Source organism: Apium graveolens, chromosome 4 (assembly GCF_009905375.1).
Source record: "Apium graveolens cultivar Ventura chromosome 4, ASM990537v1, whole genome shotgun sequence".
NCBI classification, from domain to species: domain Eukaryota; kingdom Viridiplantae; phylum Streptophyta; class Magnoliopsida; order Apiales; family Apiaceae; genus Apium; species Apium graveolens.
Genome location: NC_133650.1, coordinates 249,090,348 through 249,105,869, shown reverse-complemented (window position 1 = coordinate 249,105,869; position 15,522 = coordinate 249,090,348). Strand labels below are relative to the sequence as shown.

The window sequence follows — 15,522 nt, the reverse complement described above, 5'->3', positions numbered from 1 at the left end:
ACTCAATTTGAGTGTAAATAAAAATTCATTATTTCATTATTTTGAAAAAATAAAAATTAAATATTAAAATATATGAAATGTGCTTTCTAGTAATATAATTTGTATACATATTTTCAATTATATATTATATGAAATTTTGGGTGAATTTGACCATAAAAAGTTAAAACAGATAAATTGGGAGGAAGACTCTCCAAAAAAACTGGAAAGCCGGGGGCTGTAACATTGATTTCCAGTCCATGAAAATTCGAAAACAGGGGGCAGCAAACAAAGGAGGCCGAGGGAGAGAGCAAGTTGAGCACTAGAGAAGAAGAATTAGTTGGGATGAAAAGTGAGAATGGACCCAGACAGACGGGGACAAAAGTTAACAACCTGGAATCGGTTTGTAGATTATTATGGCCTCAAATCTAATAAGCGGGCTTATTGACTTATAAGTTGACAATAATTTATTAATCAGTGTTTGTCGATCTAATTTATAAGTTCAATATTGGTAACGACGTACTTTTTTTTCAACTTATTTTTAATTTTTCATTTTTGTTTATTAATTTTAGTTTTAAAAAATAATTTTAAATATTAATCTAACTTAAAATATAAAAATTAAGATAATTATATTTAAAAATCATTTATTTTAGTTCATTTATGTAAAAAGAATTCTAAATTATAAATAAATTATTGAAACACTTATATAACTTATAAGCATTTATCAACTTATCACTTATAAATCACTTATTCAATTTAAATAGTAAATTATTTTTTTTAAGATTTCTCAAACTACCACTATATCTGAGCAAGACAGCCCCTCCTGCTTCAACTTGGTACAGACTTTGTACTAGTTGCTTCTTCGTAATGACAAATTCCAGACGGGTACGTTTGTATTAAGTTACTCCTCATTTTTTTTATATTTCATCTAAGTCTATACATATTAAAAGTACTGTAAAATTTTATGATATAAAATTAACTGCAATCAAAACTTTCTTCTACTATACTTATTTTATATATTAAATATTAGTTGATCATATTATTTTACCCTTTTTACATTAAATTATATTTTTTTAATTTTCGGTTCAATTTAGTTCATATAGAATTCAATCCCAAAAAATGAAGTATTAACTAAAAAATTCAGTTGAAAAATATAATCATGTATACTTTTCTATTACTCTTAATATTCCCTCCTACATGTCAACTCCGTGGTCCCTTCGTCCTGCATCATGCATGATGTGTTTGTCTTTGTTCTCCTGCTTTACGCTAAACAATAAACAGGTTGTTTGCCCGGATTTAAATTATTTTAACTTAAAAATATGTATTTGTATAATTAATTCAAAACTGGTTTGGAATCTAAAAATATTTTAAAATTAGAAGTCGGTAACAAGTTCAATAAGCTGCTAACAATGAGTTATTGAAGTGATTGAGCTCTTGTTCATAAAAAATTTGAAGCCGATACTTGTTTGTAATAAATTAGTAAAAAAAAAAATATTCAACAGCTTATGATAAGAATAGCATAATAACGAAAAGTAATGTTAACTCAATTATTGACGGGTGAGATCTCATACTTACAGCTTTAAATATTGATTTAAGTCCCCATCAGTTAGCGATGCCATGGTCATTTTCACTATTTGCTTGGCAATAAACGTCAATATCCGTGTTGGCTAAGTTGATTAAAAGAGGGGATAACTATTTTTTTGGTGACAAGTTCGAATTCCACGGGAGAAGAATTTATTATTATGCCTAGAACATGTCATTTAAATACGGTTTACTTGATTCACCTTATTTGCAGGCTATTGCGTACCTTGGTTCATGTTATCCCCCAATAGCAATTGTGTTGGGCTTGCCGAACAGGCTTAACTCCACATTACTATGATATTATCCGCTTTAGGCCGAGATCGCACAGGTTTGTTTTTGGGTCACTCCCAAAAGACCTCATTCTGATGGAGTTATCTGGCTATTTATATACTACCATGCCCCTCTTACAAACGATGTGGGACAACTCCTAACAATCTCTCCCTTCACACATCAGACCCGACACCTGTCGATTATGCCACCTGATTATGTGATATGCTCTTTCTGGACCCATACTGGAATCCTTTTGACTTTTTGGCTCCCCCTATACCCATACTGCAAGGCCCGCCTGCCTTCTCCTTGAGCTCATACTGAGTAGCCCATCTGCCTCCTTCTAGGCCCATTCTGGAAGCCTAACCAAGATTGTTCTAGATCGTTACAACCTGAAACTCTGATACCAATTGTTGGGCTTGCCGAACGGGCCTAACTCCATATTAGTATGATATTGTCCGCTTTGGGCCGAGACCGTATGTGTTTGTTTTTGGATCACTCCCGAAAGGACTCATTATAATATCTGGCTGCTTATATACTAGCAAACTGTCTCTCCCACAAACGATGTTGAACAACTCCTAACAAATTGTTCACACATTATTGTTAAATCCGTCAATTTCGTACATGACATGAAAATGACACGAGAATTATGAATTTGGGTTGATCTTTTCGGCACACAGATATAAACACGAACACGAAAATGTACTAATAAATTTAGTATCAGTTTTGATTTTACGCCTAGTCTAAATTTATTAGAATTATATGAATGTATATTTTAAATTAACATTTTGCATATAATTTTTACAAAAATTAAGTACAAAATAGATTTAAATTCAAATTTTACAAGACTTGACTACACTTAATCCTTTATGACGTATTAACTTAAGACACTTAGTAGTAAAAAAATGAATATTTAAATCTATATTTTGTTTATTTTATTTTAATATTTAAATTTAATTACACAAAATACGATATAAAAGGTACATGAAATAAAATATAAACAAACATAAAACAAAACAAATTCTTAACTGGCGAGTTTGATTCAGAAATTCATGACATAAAAGCCGTAGATACACACGAATCAAACAAATTGTCAGTTTTAATTATAACTATTTTAATTATAACTAGAGTTTAAATATACACGGTACTATCAAATAATGTATGTATCTACTATCTACTGGCCGACATAAAGTTCTTGCACCAGATATTTGGTAATCCATAAATTTAATAAATAATATTCATTTTGTCCTATTTTAGTTGTTAGATTTTTTTACACAGTACATTAAAATTGTAAAATATGTTAACATTTATATTAAATTCTAAATTTTATTTGATACAAATATTAAAAATACTATTATTATTCAAATATGATTTTTAATACTCAATATAGATGCTATATAATTTAAAATAATTAAAATTACAGGAAAACGTCTTGCAGATATTTCACAACCTGAAATTGAAGTAGAGTGACAAGTAACTCGAAAGGAAAATACTATTTACAGACCATTTTTTTTGTTTTCAGAGCTAACAAAATTTAAAATCACCAATCTGTCCATGTAGATACAAATAAGAACAAGAGAAATAATGTAAGAACATTTTCGTCTTTTTCTATAGTTTGCCAACTCTAAAAATAAAAATTAATATGAAAATAACATTTCTTGATAAAAAATAACATATAATTAGTATTTCCTCGTCCCATTATACGTTTCCTATTTTGACTTCTGACACTATTTATGTTAGCCGATTGACCATGTCTAATCTATACAATGAATATGGTCATGGGTGATTCTGTTATATGAAATTTTTTAATACAATAAATTTTTTAAGAAATTAAATATATTAACAATTAAAAGTATATATTAACAAATGTGTCAACACAAATAAGAAATGTTTTTAAAAAGCAGTTTTTATAAAGCATGATCCTTCCACGTTGCAACATGATCCTTCCACTATTTGTTAACGGAAACGTCACATGAAACCTCGTCTGTATATAAGTAGTATATAAATTAAAGAAATGATATGAAATCTCACCCATTCCACCTCTATCTATCCTTGTATCAATCTATCTATCTATCTGATCTACATAATATATTAAAAAGTAGGTTTACCCTTTCAGCTCACTCCCCCAACTTTCCACACCAACTCATCCAAAACACACAATGAGTTCCTCCTCACCTGATGAAACTTCAACCTTAGATGTAATCAGACAACATCTTCTTGATGACAATCTATTTACCCGCAACTACTCTTCTGACTCTTGTACTAGAACCAACCAAACCTCCTCCTCCTGCTTCTCCGAACGCAAGCCCTCGTTAAACATCTCTGTTTCCGCAGCTAAACCCGTCAGTTTTAGTTCAGATGAGAAAAGGAATTACAGGGGAGTTCGACAACGTCCCTGGGGTAAATTTGCAGCTGAGATCCGTGACCCGACAAGGAAAGGCACCCGGGTCTGGCTAGGGACTTTTGAGTCTGCTGTGGAGGCTGCTAAGGCTTATGATAGTGCGGCGTTTAAGTTGCGAGGGAGTAAAGCTATTTTGAATTTCCCGCATGATATTGGGAATTCCCCGGCTCCGGTGGAAGATGGAAGGAAAAGAAGCGGAGAAAGGGCGGTGGTGGAGGATGGTGATGCGAGGAAAGTGGTAAAGAGGGAACAGGAGGAGGTGATCGAGGACAAGTCGAGGGGGGTAACGGAGGTTAGTCCGTTAACCCCTTCAAACTGGACGGGAGTTTGGGAAGGAGGGAAGAATGACAAGGGGATTTTTGAGATCCCGTTGCTGTCTCCGTTGACACCAGCCTGTTCTAAACTATCTACTACTATTTAGATGATATGTAAGAATAATAATTAGCAGTGTATTATATACTAGAAGCAATGTAGTAAGTGTGGTTATTAATTTTGTATCAAGCAGAAAGTTGTTTATTTATTTATTTCTGAATCTATGTAATTATAATCGTTCCAGTTCTATCACAACACCTATACAGGAACTGATTTGAGGTAGGATAGTTGATGAATGCAGGTATGGAACATATAATCCAGTCCATCCAATATAGGGATTGATCTCGGTATTTCACCCACATATATGCTTATTAAGCAAGGTCTGTTAGACCTTATGAAATACCAAGTACTTCAGTTCTGCAAATCTGGACTGTAGTAATTCGCAATTCGGATACGAATAATGTCTCACTGCCTAGTAATGGTCCGACTAAAATGAAGATTAATATTTTGGGCTACAAACAGGTAATTAAGTGCATAAATGGCCACTGAACCTCCTGACCTCTATTGAGTATTGACATATCACAACTGTGAACATTAGTTGTTATGATACTATTCTAACTAAGTAAGATGCATACCTCCGAGGCTTTAATCATCTAAAGCCTATTTCACCATATTCTGGCACCATGCCAACAACAGCAGATTCATTTCCTTGTCCATGACTGAAAGGCAGCTTCGTGTCCGAATTCCACTTCATTTCAGTATTGTTTGAATTCATGAAGTAAGCCTCTGAAGCCTGAAGGTGTCCGCATTCCTGTACAAGATGGGAGATTTTGGCCATAACTCAATATGATGCATGTCCCAAACCCAAAGGACAGTCTGCATGCTGTAATTGCTTAGTACAGATATACAGGCTATTACTTCAAATGGTGAAATCATTCTATCAAAGTTATGACATATCCACAAAGTATATCAATATCTGAAGTTTATAGTTCTATCACCACATTTTTCTACTAGTAGTATACCACTTCATACTTTCCTAGAGAATCCAGTCCTATTTAGTATAAACCAAGAGTTCTACATTAATCAGGAACAGGTTCAATATTCTATATTACTCGAATGGGTGAATATAATTTAGATGAAACCTTACCATACATTCTTACATGGAGTCATGTATAAAAGTGATTAGTTCATATGATATCCAATTGACTAAAAAGTTCAAATGCAAAATATAAGCAAACTGTGAACTTGTAGGGGGAGGGGGTAATTAGACTCGGATAATTAAGTAACAAGCATTGATACAAATGATGAAAAGAACAAACATCTATTGGGTTACAACTTCACTATTTTATACAGAGAACAGAAATGTAGCACGGACTACACTAATGATAGCTATTTACAGATGATAAGCAGCTGTGGCGGGAGATCCGCAGTGCCTTGAGAGAAGCTAACAATACTCTCCTCAAGAAGTGCTTTCTAAGAAACTAATTGGTGAAATCTATTTGACCGTTTTAAGACTGGATAATCCGAAAATTCAAAGTGCTGCTAGATCATCCTGGGATAAGATGAACTGACAACAATACCACTCACACGGAACTTGTAAATTTGCTTTGAGATACTACTAAAAGCATTGTCAAGTAAAATGTGCAAACTACAAAAAGTGTTCGTAGAATACTCAAATATATGCGAAAAAGAAATGCAACGTCCACAGGAAAAAAAAGATACAGAATAATGTACGGAATGAGTTGGCGGTGTGATGTATACTTGTCATTAACTTTTTGTTGGCCACTCAACTCATCTCTTCTTAATTATATAGAATATGTTTCTTTCTGTATTTTTTCATTGGGCGGGGAATGATACATTTTTTAGGCTGCTTAGTAGTAAAATGAAACATTCAAGACAAAAGCATAACTGGATTATTACCAGATTTTGTGGTTTCGGTACCATCTCTCAAAGATATATCTGACATATTAAGTTGCAAAGGCTAATCTATCTCTTGCAACTCAAGGACATAGAAGTTAAAATAACTCAAACAGAGTACATAATATCTATTTTTTTTAAAGATAAACTTTGCAAACTACCTTCCAGATATGGGCAAAACACAGAATCATCAGTTCACTTTCATAGTCTTGATACTTTTTTAAACAGCTCCTTTCTGGGAAATGGAACAGTACCTGTACACGATCATACTGTTTATAAGCATCACCAACAGATACCATATCGCACGCATATTGTACAGACTACATATCTATGCATCAGCTTTTTCTTATTCAATTTTCTTATGAGTTAATAAGCTCAAACAAGCAGAGCATGGTCCTTAATATGATCCAACTTTCAAAGAGAAGATTAGAAAGAGCAAGTCTAAGAGGACAAACACTGCCAATGAGTATCATAATACTTCTAGATTTTAAATATCTATAACAATCTCTACTAACACGTCAAACCTTCGTACTGACTTTAACATATGCAGTATCTTTTAAAGATTAATAATGCGGCAAGGAAACAGGCATGTAGTTGTAAATCACAATTAGGAGATGGTTGGTCCAAGCTTAATTGAATTGAGTAGTTGTGATAATAAGAAACTACTACACTGGACTAAAATTCTACACCGATTCTTCTACAGTAGAACCAAAAATATTATGAACACCAAATAGATTACAGAGTACCTTAAAAATCAAGAGGAGAATCCCAAATTAAAATAGCACCATCATGTCGAGGCCATTAAAAATCAGCCCTCATCTAACATGTCTGCAGCAAAAGAAACCCCCTTCATCTCCCACGTATTGCACAATAGAAGATTTTTATAGTCCTTACAATTACGCCTGGTGTAAATTGCAGCAAAATTTCCATCATTAGTATATACCCCTCTAGAATCATTCTTTGGCCGCTGGACCTGTACACTAAGAAGTTGTGAGAATGTGCGACTGTCCAGATTCCATCTAGCATAAGCAGTACCAGCAAGGCTCTTTCATCGACTTGGCATGTTCAGTCAGGTTGAGTCAATGTTGATGCCCTTATAGAGACCACAGAGCATGTGCTCGGAGTCAGGGTCCGTGTAATATAGCTTATGTTATCCGAGCAGGAAAGGAGTTGCACAACCTGTATGGTAGTCAGAAGATTAACGTTAAGGAAAACCCTCATGCCTGAAAAGAAAACAAACATAGCCTCGACGAAAAAAGAATGTGTTCTGTTAATTATTATATTTAGGGGAATCGTCTTCGGCAGTCAATAAGAAAAGAAAAGCAATAACAACACTTCTTTAAAGAACATAGCTGATATATTCAATAGCCCACGGATTTCACAGTAAATAGACATAAACCACAACTATTAAGCAGAGTTGGGGAAAATATGATTAAGGAGAAAATCAATATTAGAGATTTACAAATTCTCTAGCCACCCTCTCTGGTTGTCTGTCATGTATGGTTTAATACGGAGTAGCAATTTACGACGATGGCCAGAAAAAAGACTGACCACAAAGGTTAAATGTCTGTCAACATTGGGATAGCCAGCTATTTGTTCCGCAATCTAATCCTTAAACACAGAATAATTTGTCTTTTGCAGCAATCAGCTAATTACAAAATTTAAAAACATATGTTAGCTACGCTCAAGTAAATCTTTTAAAATATTTGATACATTTACGAAGATTCAGAAGCCGCGTCCATCATTTTGTTATGTTAATGCGAGGAGAATGTTTACCAAATTACTGCATATTTGTGTGATCCACATCAATAATTCTAGAACTATATAGTACTGCAATACCTACAAACAATGCACTCAGGCCCGTCTCTACTTTTTCGGAGGCCCCGCGAGATAAAACTTTAGGGGCCCCGTAAAAGTGAACTGGCGAAGATATTATATTAACTCTACCATCCCTAATCTGCATAATTTTGAAAGCTCCTAATCCAAACAATAACAAAAAAAACAAGAAGACTAATTGAATTCGAATACCTTGAGTGATAATAAATCACAAATGGCAAGACTAATAATCGAACCTAGAATTTGGAGAGAAATTATAAGGACCTGTTCGTTTATATGCCTCTGTGAACTCAGTAACTTGCTATCCAAGTACATCTCATTATAAATACATGAGTTTAATAGTTAATAAGACGAGCATTAATTAAAGGGAACATCACCTTATCCCTCTTAATCGCTTATAGCAATGTAACGAGTATGGCGTCGAGTTGACAGTTGAGTGAGTTTACTTTGATTACGTTTTTGATTGATCATTTTTCATAGTTTGAACTCGAGTTTGTTAAACCAACAAGTTTTGAGTTTTTTTTTTGCTTATTAAGACTTTGACCCTCAAAATATATTAAAATATACACATAAATCCTCCAACAAAAATATCATATAATCTGACCTTTTATGTATAGCCTATTTGTCTTTTAACCCTTTTTCCTGCTATAAGAGAGAGGCAGGTGTCAAAACTTGTCAACTCACTGAAAATAATAATTTTTTATTTTATTTTCCTTCCATATTAAATGTAGCAACTTTTATCTCAAATAGTTAGCACATCTTCAAATTGTCTAAATGATCCACATATTTGATAAATAAATGAATATGATACAATATAAGTGAAAATTGTAATTTATACACATCTAGTATAAAATGTATTTTAGCTATTAAGAGGGGGTGCCAAGAAAACTTGCCAACTTAGAGGTTGCCAAAAGTTGGCAACTTCTCTAAGCACCCTTTGAGCACTCTTACCTCTCCAATAAGAAAGCACCCAAAGATTCTTACCACATAGATGTTGACACCCTTGCAAGCACCCCGTATCGGAGATGCTCTAAGTGTCGGGCATAAATAAAAGCAAAATTATATGGTACTAGTAATGAATGAGCTTATAAATATCTTAACCCCTTTATCACTTTATCATTATCTAAACACTCAAATCTTGATAATTGAGCATTGAGAATATCTGGAGAATAAAGATCAACAGTAAATTATCGGGTAATTGTTACTCGCGTAATCAGCTATTAGAAGGGGAATAATGTGTTTAAGTGTATCAATATGAAATGTGTTTGATGTTATTGTGTGAATATATATTATTTTAAAGGTACGAGTATGAAATTGTGATTCACGAGTTTTTAAAATATTTTTCAGAGAATTTATTTGATTAAAGTAAGGATTAATTGATCCTTACATTTTTTTTAAATTTATTAAAATATGATCAAGGTGCGAAATTTGTTTAATTATCTCTAGAATAGTCCTGGGGACTTTTCAAAAATGATAGTTAGATTTAATTTGATGTTTTGATACTTTAAAATGATTTTCCAGAGTTTATTTCCATTATATGTGATTTATTTGTAAAATGCATAGGAATTAAACCGGTTACTCAAAAAATATTTTGAGACTATAGGTGAAGAGCTAATTTTATATTTTACGCTATAAAAATAAAATTTGAGCCATTTGCGTATTGAATGAAATTGAATTATATTCCTTATTTCATTTTTGCATAAATAGAATTATATAAAGAGTGAAATCAATTTTTTTGTTTTTAGGGGTGAAATTACCTTGGTGCCCCTTCACCAAATATATATACACTCCCTCCTCCCTTTCTTTTTCTTTCCTCGCGGCTCTACTCTCTCTTTTCTCTCTTTCTCTTCTCTCGAACTCTCCCCTCTCTCTACCCTCGGTATTCTCTCTCTCTCTCTCTCTCTCTCTCTCTCTCTCTCTCTCTCTCTCTCTCTCTCTCTCTCTCTCTCTCTTCTTGCTCTCTTCGATTTTCTTAATAAAACACAATCCTAATTTTGGATTTGATTTTCTCTCATTATATATATATATACATACATGATTGCATGTATTTGTGTATGTGTGTGTTTGTGCTTGATTCGGTGATGAACCCTCTCAGGTTCTTGTTTTTTATTCGGGTTTTAGTTTGATTATGCAGAAAATTTGTTGATGAATGCTTGCACGTGGTTGTTAACTAGATTCTTGAGATATTGGTGAAGTTTCGTCGAAGAAAACCCCGATTGGGGCATTTCCGAGACCTTGCTGTCGCCGGTGATGAGCTCCGGCGAGCCCGCGATGGACTATGATGCTTGTCTGAGTCCTACAATGATTATTCAAATTAAATTAGAGATGCATCTTGATTTATTGTGAAATTTGAAGTAATTGATTTCGATTATTGATTTTTATAAAGTCGAAACTACGTGTTTAACATGATTTATCTATTCGAGGTTATGCATGTTGATATTTTTGAAATATTCGGTTTAAAAAGAATTATGGGTTCAATTTGTTTGTTAAACTCAATAAATACGGTTTTGGTTCATGTTAAGTGAAGATTTTAGATTTTAGAATTATTGTTTGGTTCGAAATTTTTAATAAATCGGTTCTAATTATTTGATTAAATTCAAATGTATGTAATTATAAGATATATATTTATACTCAATTGATTTTGAAATGATATGTGTTAAGATATAATTTAGATGTATTGAATGTGGGTTTGAATTCGATCACTAAGGTTTATATTTGGTGATAAAGAACATAAATAGTGAGTACTTGAAATCAAGTTGCATGTTATAGTTTGATTCAGTATGTTAAGTTAGATTGTTAATCGCGTAAGGTGAAATGCATGTTACCTATTTTTAAGTATAAAAGACTTAAGGTTTGGTTGATTGTTGTATTTGACTAAAGGGTTAGCGCATTTGCGAATACATCATGCCCGATTTTTTGAAAAGAAGGTATATAGATATGTATGTATAAGGAATATAGTCGATATGATTTAATGAGATTTGGTGTCGGATTATGTGAATATATGATTACTTTCTATGTGTAAAGTATCGAGTTAATTGATGATATGAAGTGTATAAAGGTGTGACATATTATGTGTTTTGTGTTCTATATGATTTAGTTATATTGAGATAATAACGATTGGGGTAGACGGTTAGACATTCTGAGAAACATCAGGGAATTATATGATTTCTAATTAGGGTTCATTTTGTATTGTAGATTTGGAAAGAAAAGGAATTCGGGCTAGAAAAGGGAAAGAAGTCTTAGGTGGTAGTAGTTCAGGTTCCGTGAAACATGATAGCTTTTTGAGGTAAGTAACTATGCCTTCTATGATGAGTTGATTATAGAGAGATTATTGATGCTATGCACTGATAGAATAAAGAATCTTTGTAATACTTTTATTGATCCTTGTGATAAACCTGTTATTGATCTTTGTGGTAAACCTGTTATTGATCCTTGTGATAAACTCTATTAGTCACCCCTTGTTCCAAGTACTTATACCTTGTTTTTGTATTTTGTTATCTTATGATCCTTTGACCCTAAGAGAGTTGTAATGAACCTTTCATATATCATACCTTGTTAACCTAGATTCCTTTGATAATCACTTGTGCCTTGTTAATGCGTCGTTATTTTGAACTATCCTGATAACGGCCTTGTTATACCATGCTTAATGTTGGATCATTTTCCTTAACTTCCTTGAAATCTTAAATTGAACTTAAAAATGAATTTCGACTTGAATGAATCCAAACAATTTCACATATCGGTAAAGTTAAAATGAACTTAGCCAAACTTCCTTGTATTCTAACATAAAGGTTTTCTAAAATGAATTCCTAAAGGATTGGATAGAGACGTAAGAGGCTAGTGGGACTAGTCCAGTCACGTAAGAGACTAACGGGGTTAGTCCAATATATGGATGAAATAATGCCATAGGTACCTTAATGACCGGATGGAGGTCAGTCACCCGTATTATATTTAAAATATGGATATTTCAATCAAGGGTTCTTTGTTTTTAAATAATGAAAGTAAAAGTTTTATAAATGTTGCAACAAGCGTTATGCTTTTCTTTTGATTTGAAGTTACATAGTTTGATTTGAATCTTCTTTGAAGTCTTGAGAATCTTATTCGAGAACCCTGTCACTTTACTTTTATGTTGATGCTCATAGCTTAGAGCGATTTATCTCTGAAAGTGTGAAACTCTCTAAGAACCCTATCGATTGATATTGAGAAACATCATTATACAAAACTCAAATCTTAAGACCTTTTGAAACCTTCCTTTGGAACCCCTTTCCTAGAAATTGATAGAACGCTACCACCTAGTTATTGAAATAGAATGCCTCAGATATTGTTGATTATGTTGATATTTAGAACTATTTATATAGTTACTTGCTGAGTTTCTTTGCTCATTTATTTGTGTAATCTAACAATGGAAGTTAAGCAAAAACATGGCCAGACTTAGGTGCACCGCTTGCAAGAGCGTTCCTGGCGGTCCCTATCGTGTCTTGGGATTCCAGATGCAAGATCAGGTAGATGTTGTGTGAGCAAGCGACAATAAGTTGGTGGGAAGTGTAATAGCTGAATCATATACTCTTGGGTTATCTGTCTGTTCCAAGTCATAAGCGAATAATTTGGTTTTATTTATATTAAGGGTTGTAATAATATTATTTTGGTTGGTAGTTGTAATCTTGTCTCATACTTTATCCTGTTTAGATCCTATTAGCTTTGAAGTTTATTATATTTCTGCTGTTATTCTATTAGTTTATTGGTGTTGTGGGTCCTCATTCCTAACCCCGAGTTTGAGGGTGTCACAGTTTGGTATCAGAGCTACAAGATTTAGTCCCCGAGACAAGTTAGGATAAAAGGGTATTTTAGGTAATTAAGTATTATGAGAGTGTTCGACTCATATAGAGTTGAGTTAGACTATTAGGTATAGTCTAAGTAAAGTGAATAGGTTAAAGTGGTAACTTGAGTTAGGGCTTCGAGTCATTGGAGGTTTTATATAACACTAATGATGTTTCTTGGATGTTTTATGTTTTATCTTAGGACCCTGATAGTGGTAGTGATGTTGATTCTGAGGATAGTTTGTTACCAGGATCGCCTGCGGAGCCCCAGTACATTAGTTCAGATCCTGAGGAGGATCTGCCTAAGGACGGTGTTCCCCTATGCTTGTTTCTCCTCTAATACAAGTACCTGATTCCCCAGTGGTTAGGGCAGGTTCCCCAGCTCCTATGCCTCAGTCCCCAGCTCCTAATAGAGTACCTGTTGTGCATGTACCTGCCCATGTTAGTGATGATTTGGCTCGGGACCGTGACTTTGTGTTTGCTCGTATATCGGAGTTGAGATCTTTGGTAGATAGGTTGGCCTGAGAGTCTAGGCTGCAGATTTTGGTGCCAGAGCCCGAGTGGCGTGTTCGTATTGAGATGGTGGAGCAGGTTGCCCATAAATGTTTGGAGGAGGGACCTTCTTGCAGTGATGCTGAGGATGAGGCTCGCAGAGTTCATAAGATATTACGCTGGTTGCTTTCTGTATTGAGGGAAGTTCTTGATCGCCATGTTTAGTTGGGTTGTGAGCTCAGAAGGGACATCTGGTAGATCCTGTAGTAGTAGGTGTTGTTGTTGTTACTTTTCAGCGCTGGTAGGCTTTGGGATACTTGGTCAGATGTCGGGATCCCTTTATGTTGTATTGTGATTTAGACTTAGTGTTGGTTGTATCAGTAGTAACTAGGTAGAAGTTAGGGGTAGATAGAGGTATATTTTCCAATTTTTCCTCTGTTTAACCCTGCTATGTTTTTGTATTTCGTTTCCAGAACATTGTTGTACTCAAGTTATTTATCTATGTACATTGTTTCCATATTGTGGATCCCTGAGTTCATAAATTATTTTGCATACCATATTTTTGCAAACCATCGTATTTAACACCTTTGTGATAATATACCTTATGTCATGTGAGAACCTTAACCGGTGAGCGAATTATGTAGTAATAGGATTGCATGCGCAAATGGGTAAAAATTAAAACCCGTATAACTATTCTAAAAGAATCATTATTGTTATATATGCCATGTTATCGTATTTCTAAATAATTGCTCATCAGGTTATCAAATGGCCACTTCACCAAATCGCCAAGAAAAAGAAACTCAAACTCAAAACCAAGGTCAAAACAAAGACACCCCTGTGATGAACCGAATTCTTTAACTCCTACTACAACTCCCAGCCTCGAGAATCGGAAACTTCAAACACTTTCAATCCGTCCATCCCCCATAATTTGTAGGTTTTCCCGGCCCGATTAAAGCTCAGTCCTGGTTAAGGAAAATTGAGAAAGCCTTTGAATTAGCAGAGGTTAAGGACGAGAAAAAGACGAAGTATGCAAGTTATTATCTTAAGGATGAGGCTAGTTATTGGTTGGTGTTAGATATATTTGATAATGTCATGGCTAATATGTTTTATGTTTAGATTTCAGATCTTATTTGAACAGGACAAATCAGTACTTAACTGATCAGTACTTATACTGGAAGTCAGAACTTAAGGGATATCAGTACTTATGTTATCAGGAGATAAGCATCAGGAGATAGATATCAGAACTTAAGTGCTGAAGGACGATCAGATAAGGACAGTAGCTGATTAAAGTTAAGAAGATCAAGATAAACATAAGAAGAGATATGCATGAAGAAGGAATTTCGTGAAGAATGGAATACTTGGAATAGAAGATATCTGATTGATATATTTTAGGAAGCATAATTATATTCCATATCAATTAGCGATTATCTTGTAACTGTGTAGTATATAAACACAGACATAGGGTTTACACTATAAGTGTTATCATTATCGAGAATATTATTTAAATATAACCCTAGCAGCTCTCGTGATATTTTGTTCATCACTGAGAGATAACAGTTCCAGATTGTAACAGAGTTTATTGTTTAAATAAAGTTTGTTTTCTGTTACATAAGTTCTTGAAGTTTGATTTGATTGTAATAAACACTGTATTCACCCCCTCTACAGTGAAAGTGTGACCTAACAAGTGGTATCAGAGCCTTCTGTTAACACACATACAGTTAAAGATCCAAACACAATCATGTCTGACACAGAAACTCCAACTAAGCCTACCAAAACTGAGGAATCATCAAAGACATCAACTCAGAGTCGATATGAGACTATCAGAGTTCCCATATTGAGACCATCTGAATATCCCATATGGAAGGTAAGGATGACCATGTTTCTGGAAGCAACAGATCCAGAATACCTTGATAGAATCAAGGAAGG

The 15,522-nt window shown here is 34.0% G+C and overlaps 1 protein-coding gene across 1 annotated transcript; it reads left to right on the top strand.

Annotated features, from left to right (window-relative positions):
• Nucleotides 1-3,835: 3,835 nt before the first annotated feature.
• LOC141720804 (ethylene-responsive transcription factor 5-like) lies at nucleotides 3,836-4,749 on the top strand. Its single transcript, XM_074523441.1, has one exon. The coding sequence runs from the start codon at nucleotides 3,984-3,986 to the stop codon at nucleotides 4,644-4,646; it is 663 nt and encodes a 220-aa protein (XP_074379542.1). The 5' UTR covers nucleotides 3,836-3,983; the 3' UTR covers nucleotides 4,647-4,749.
• Nucleotides 4,750-15,522: the final 10,773 nt, after the last annotated feature.

Excerpts from the sequence above, each read along its gene's own strand:
- LOC141720804 (XM_074523441.1), top strand. The coding sequence starts at position 3,984 with ATGAGTTCCTCCTCACCTGATGAAACTTCAACCTTAGATGTAATCAGA.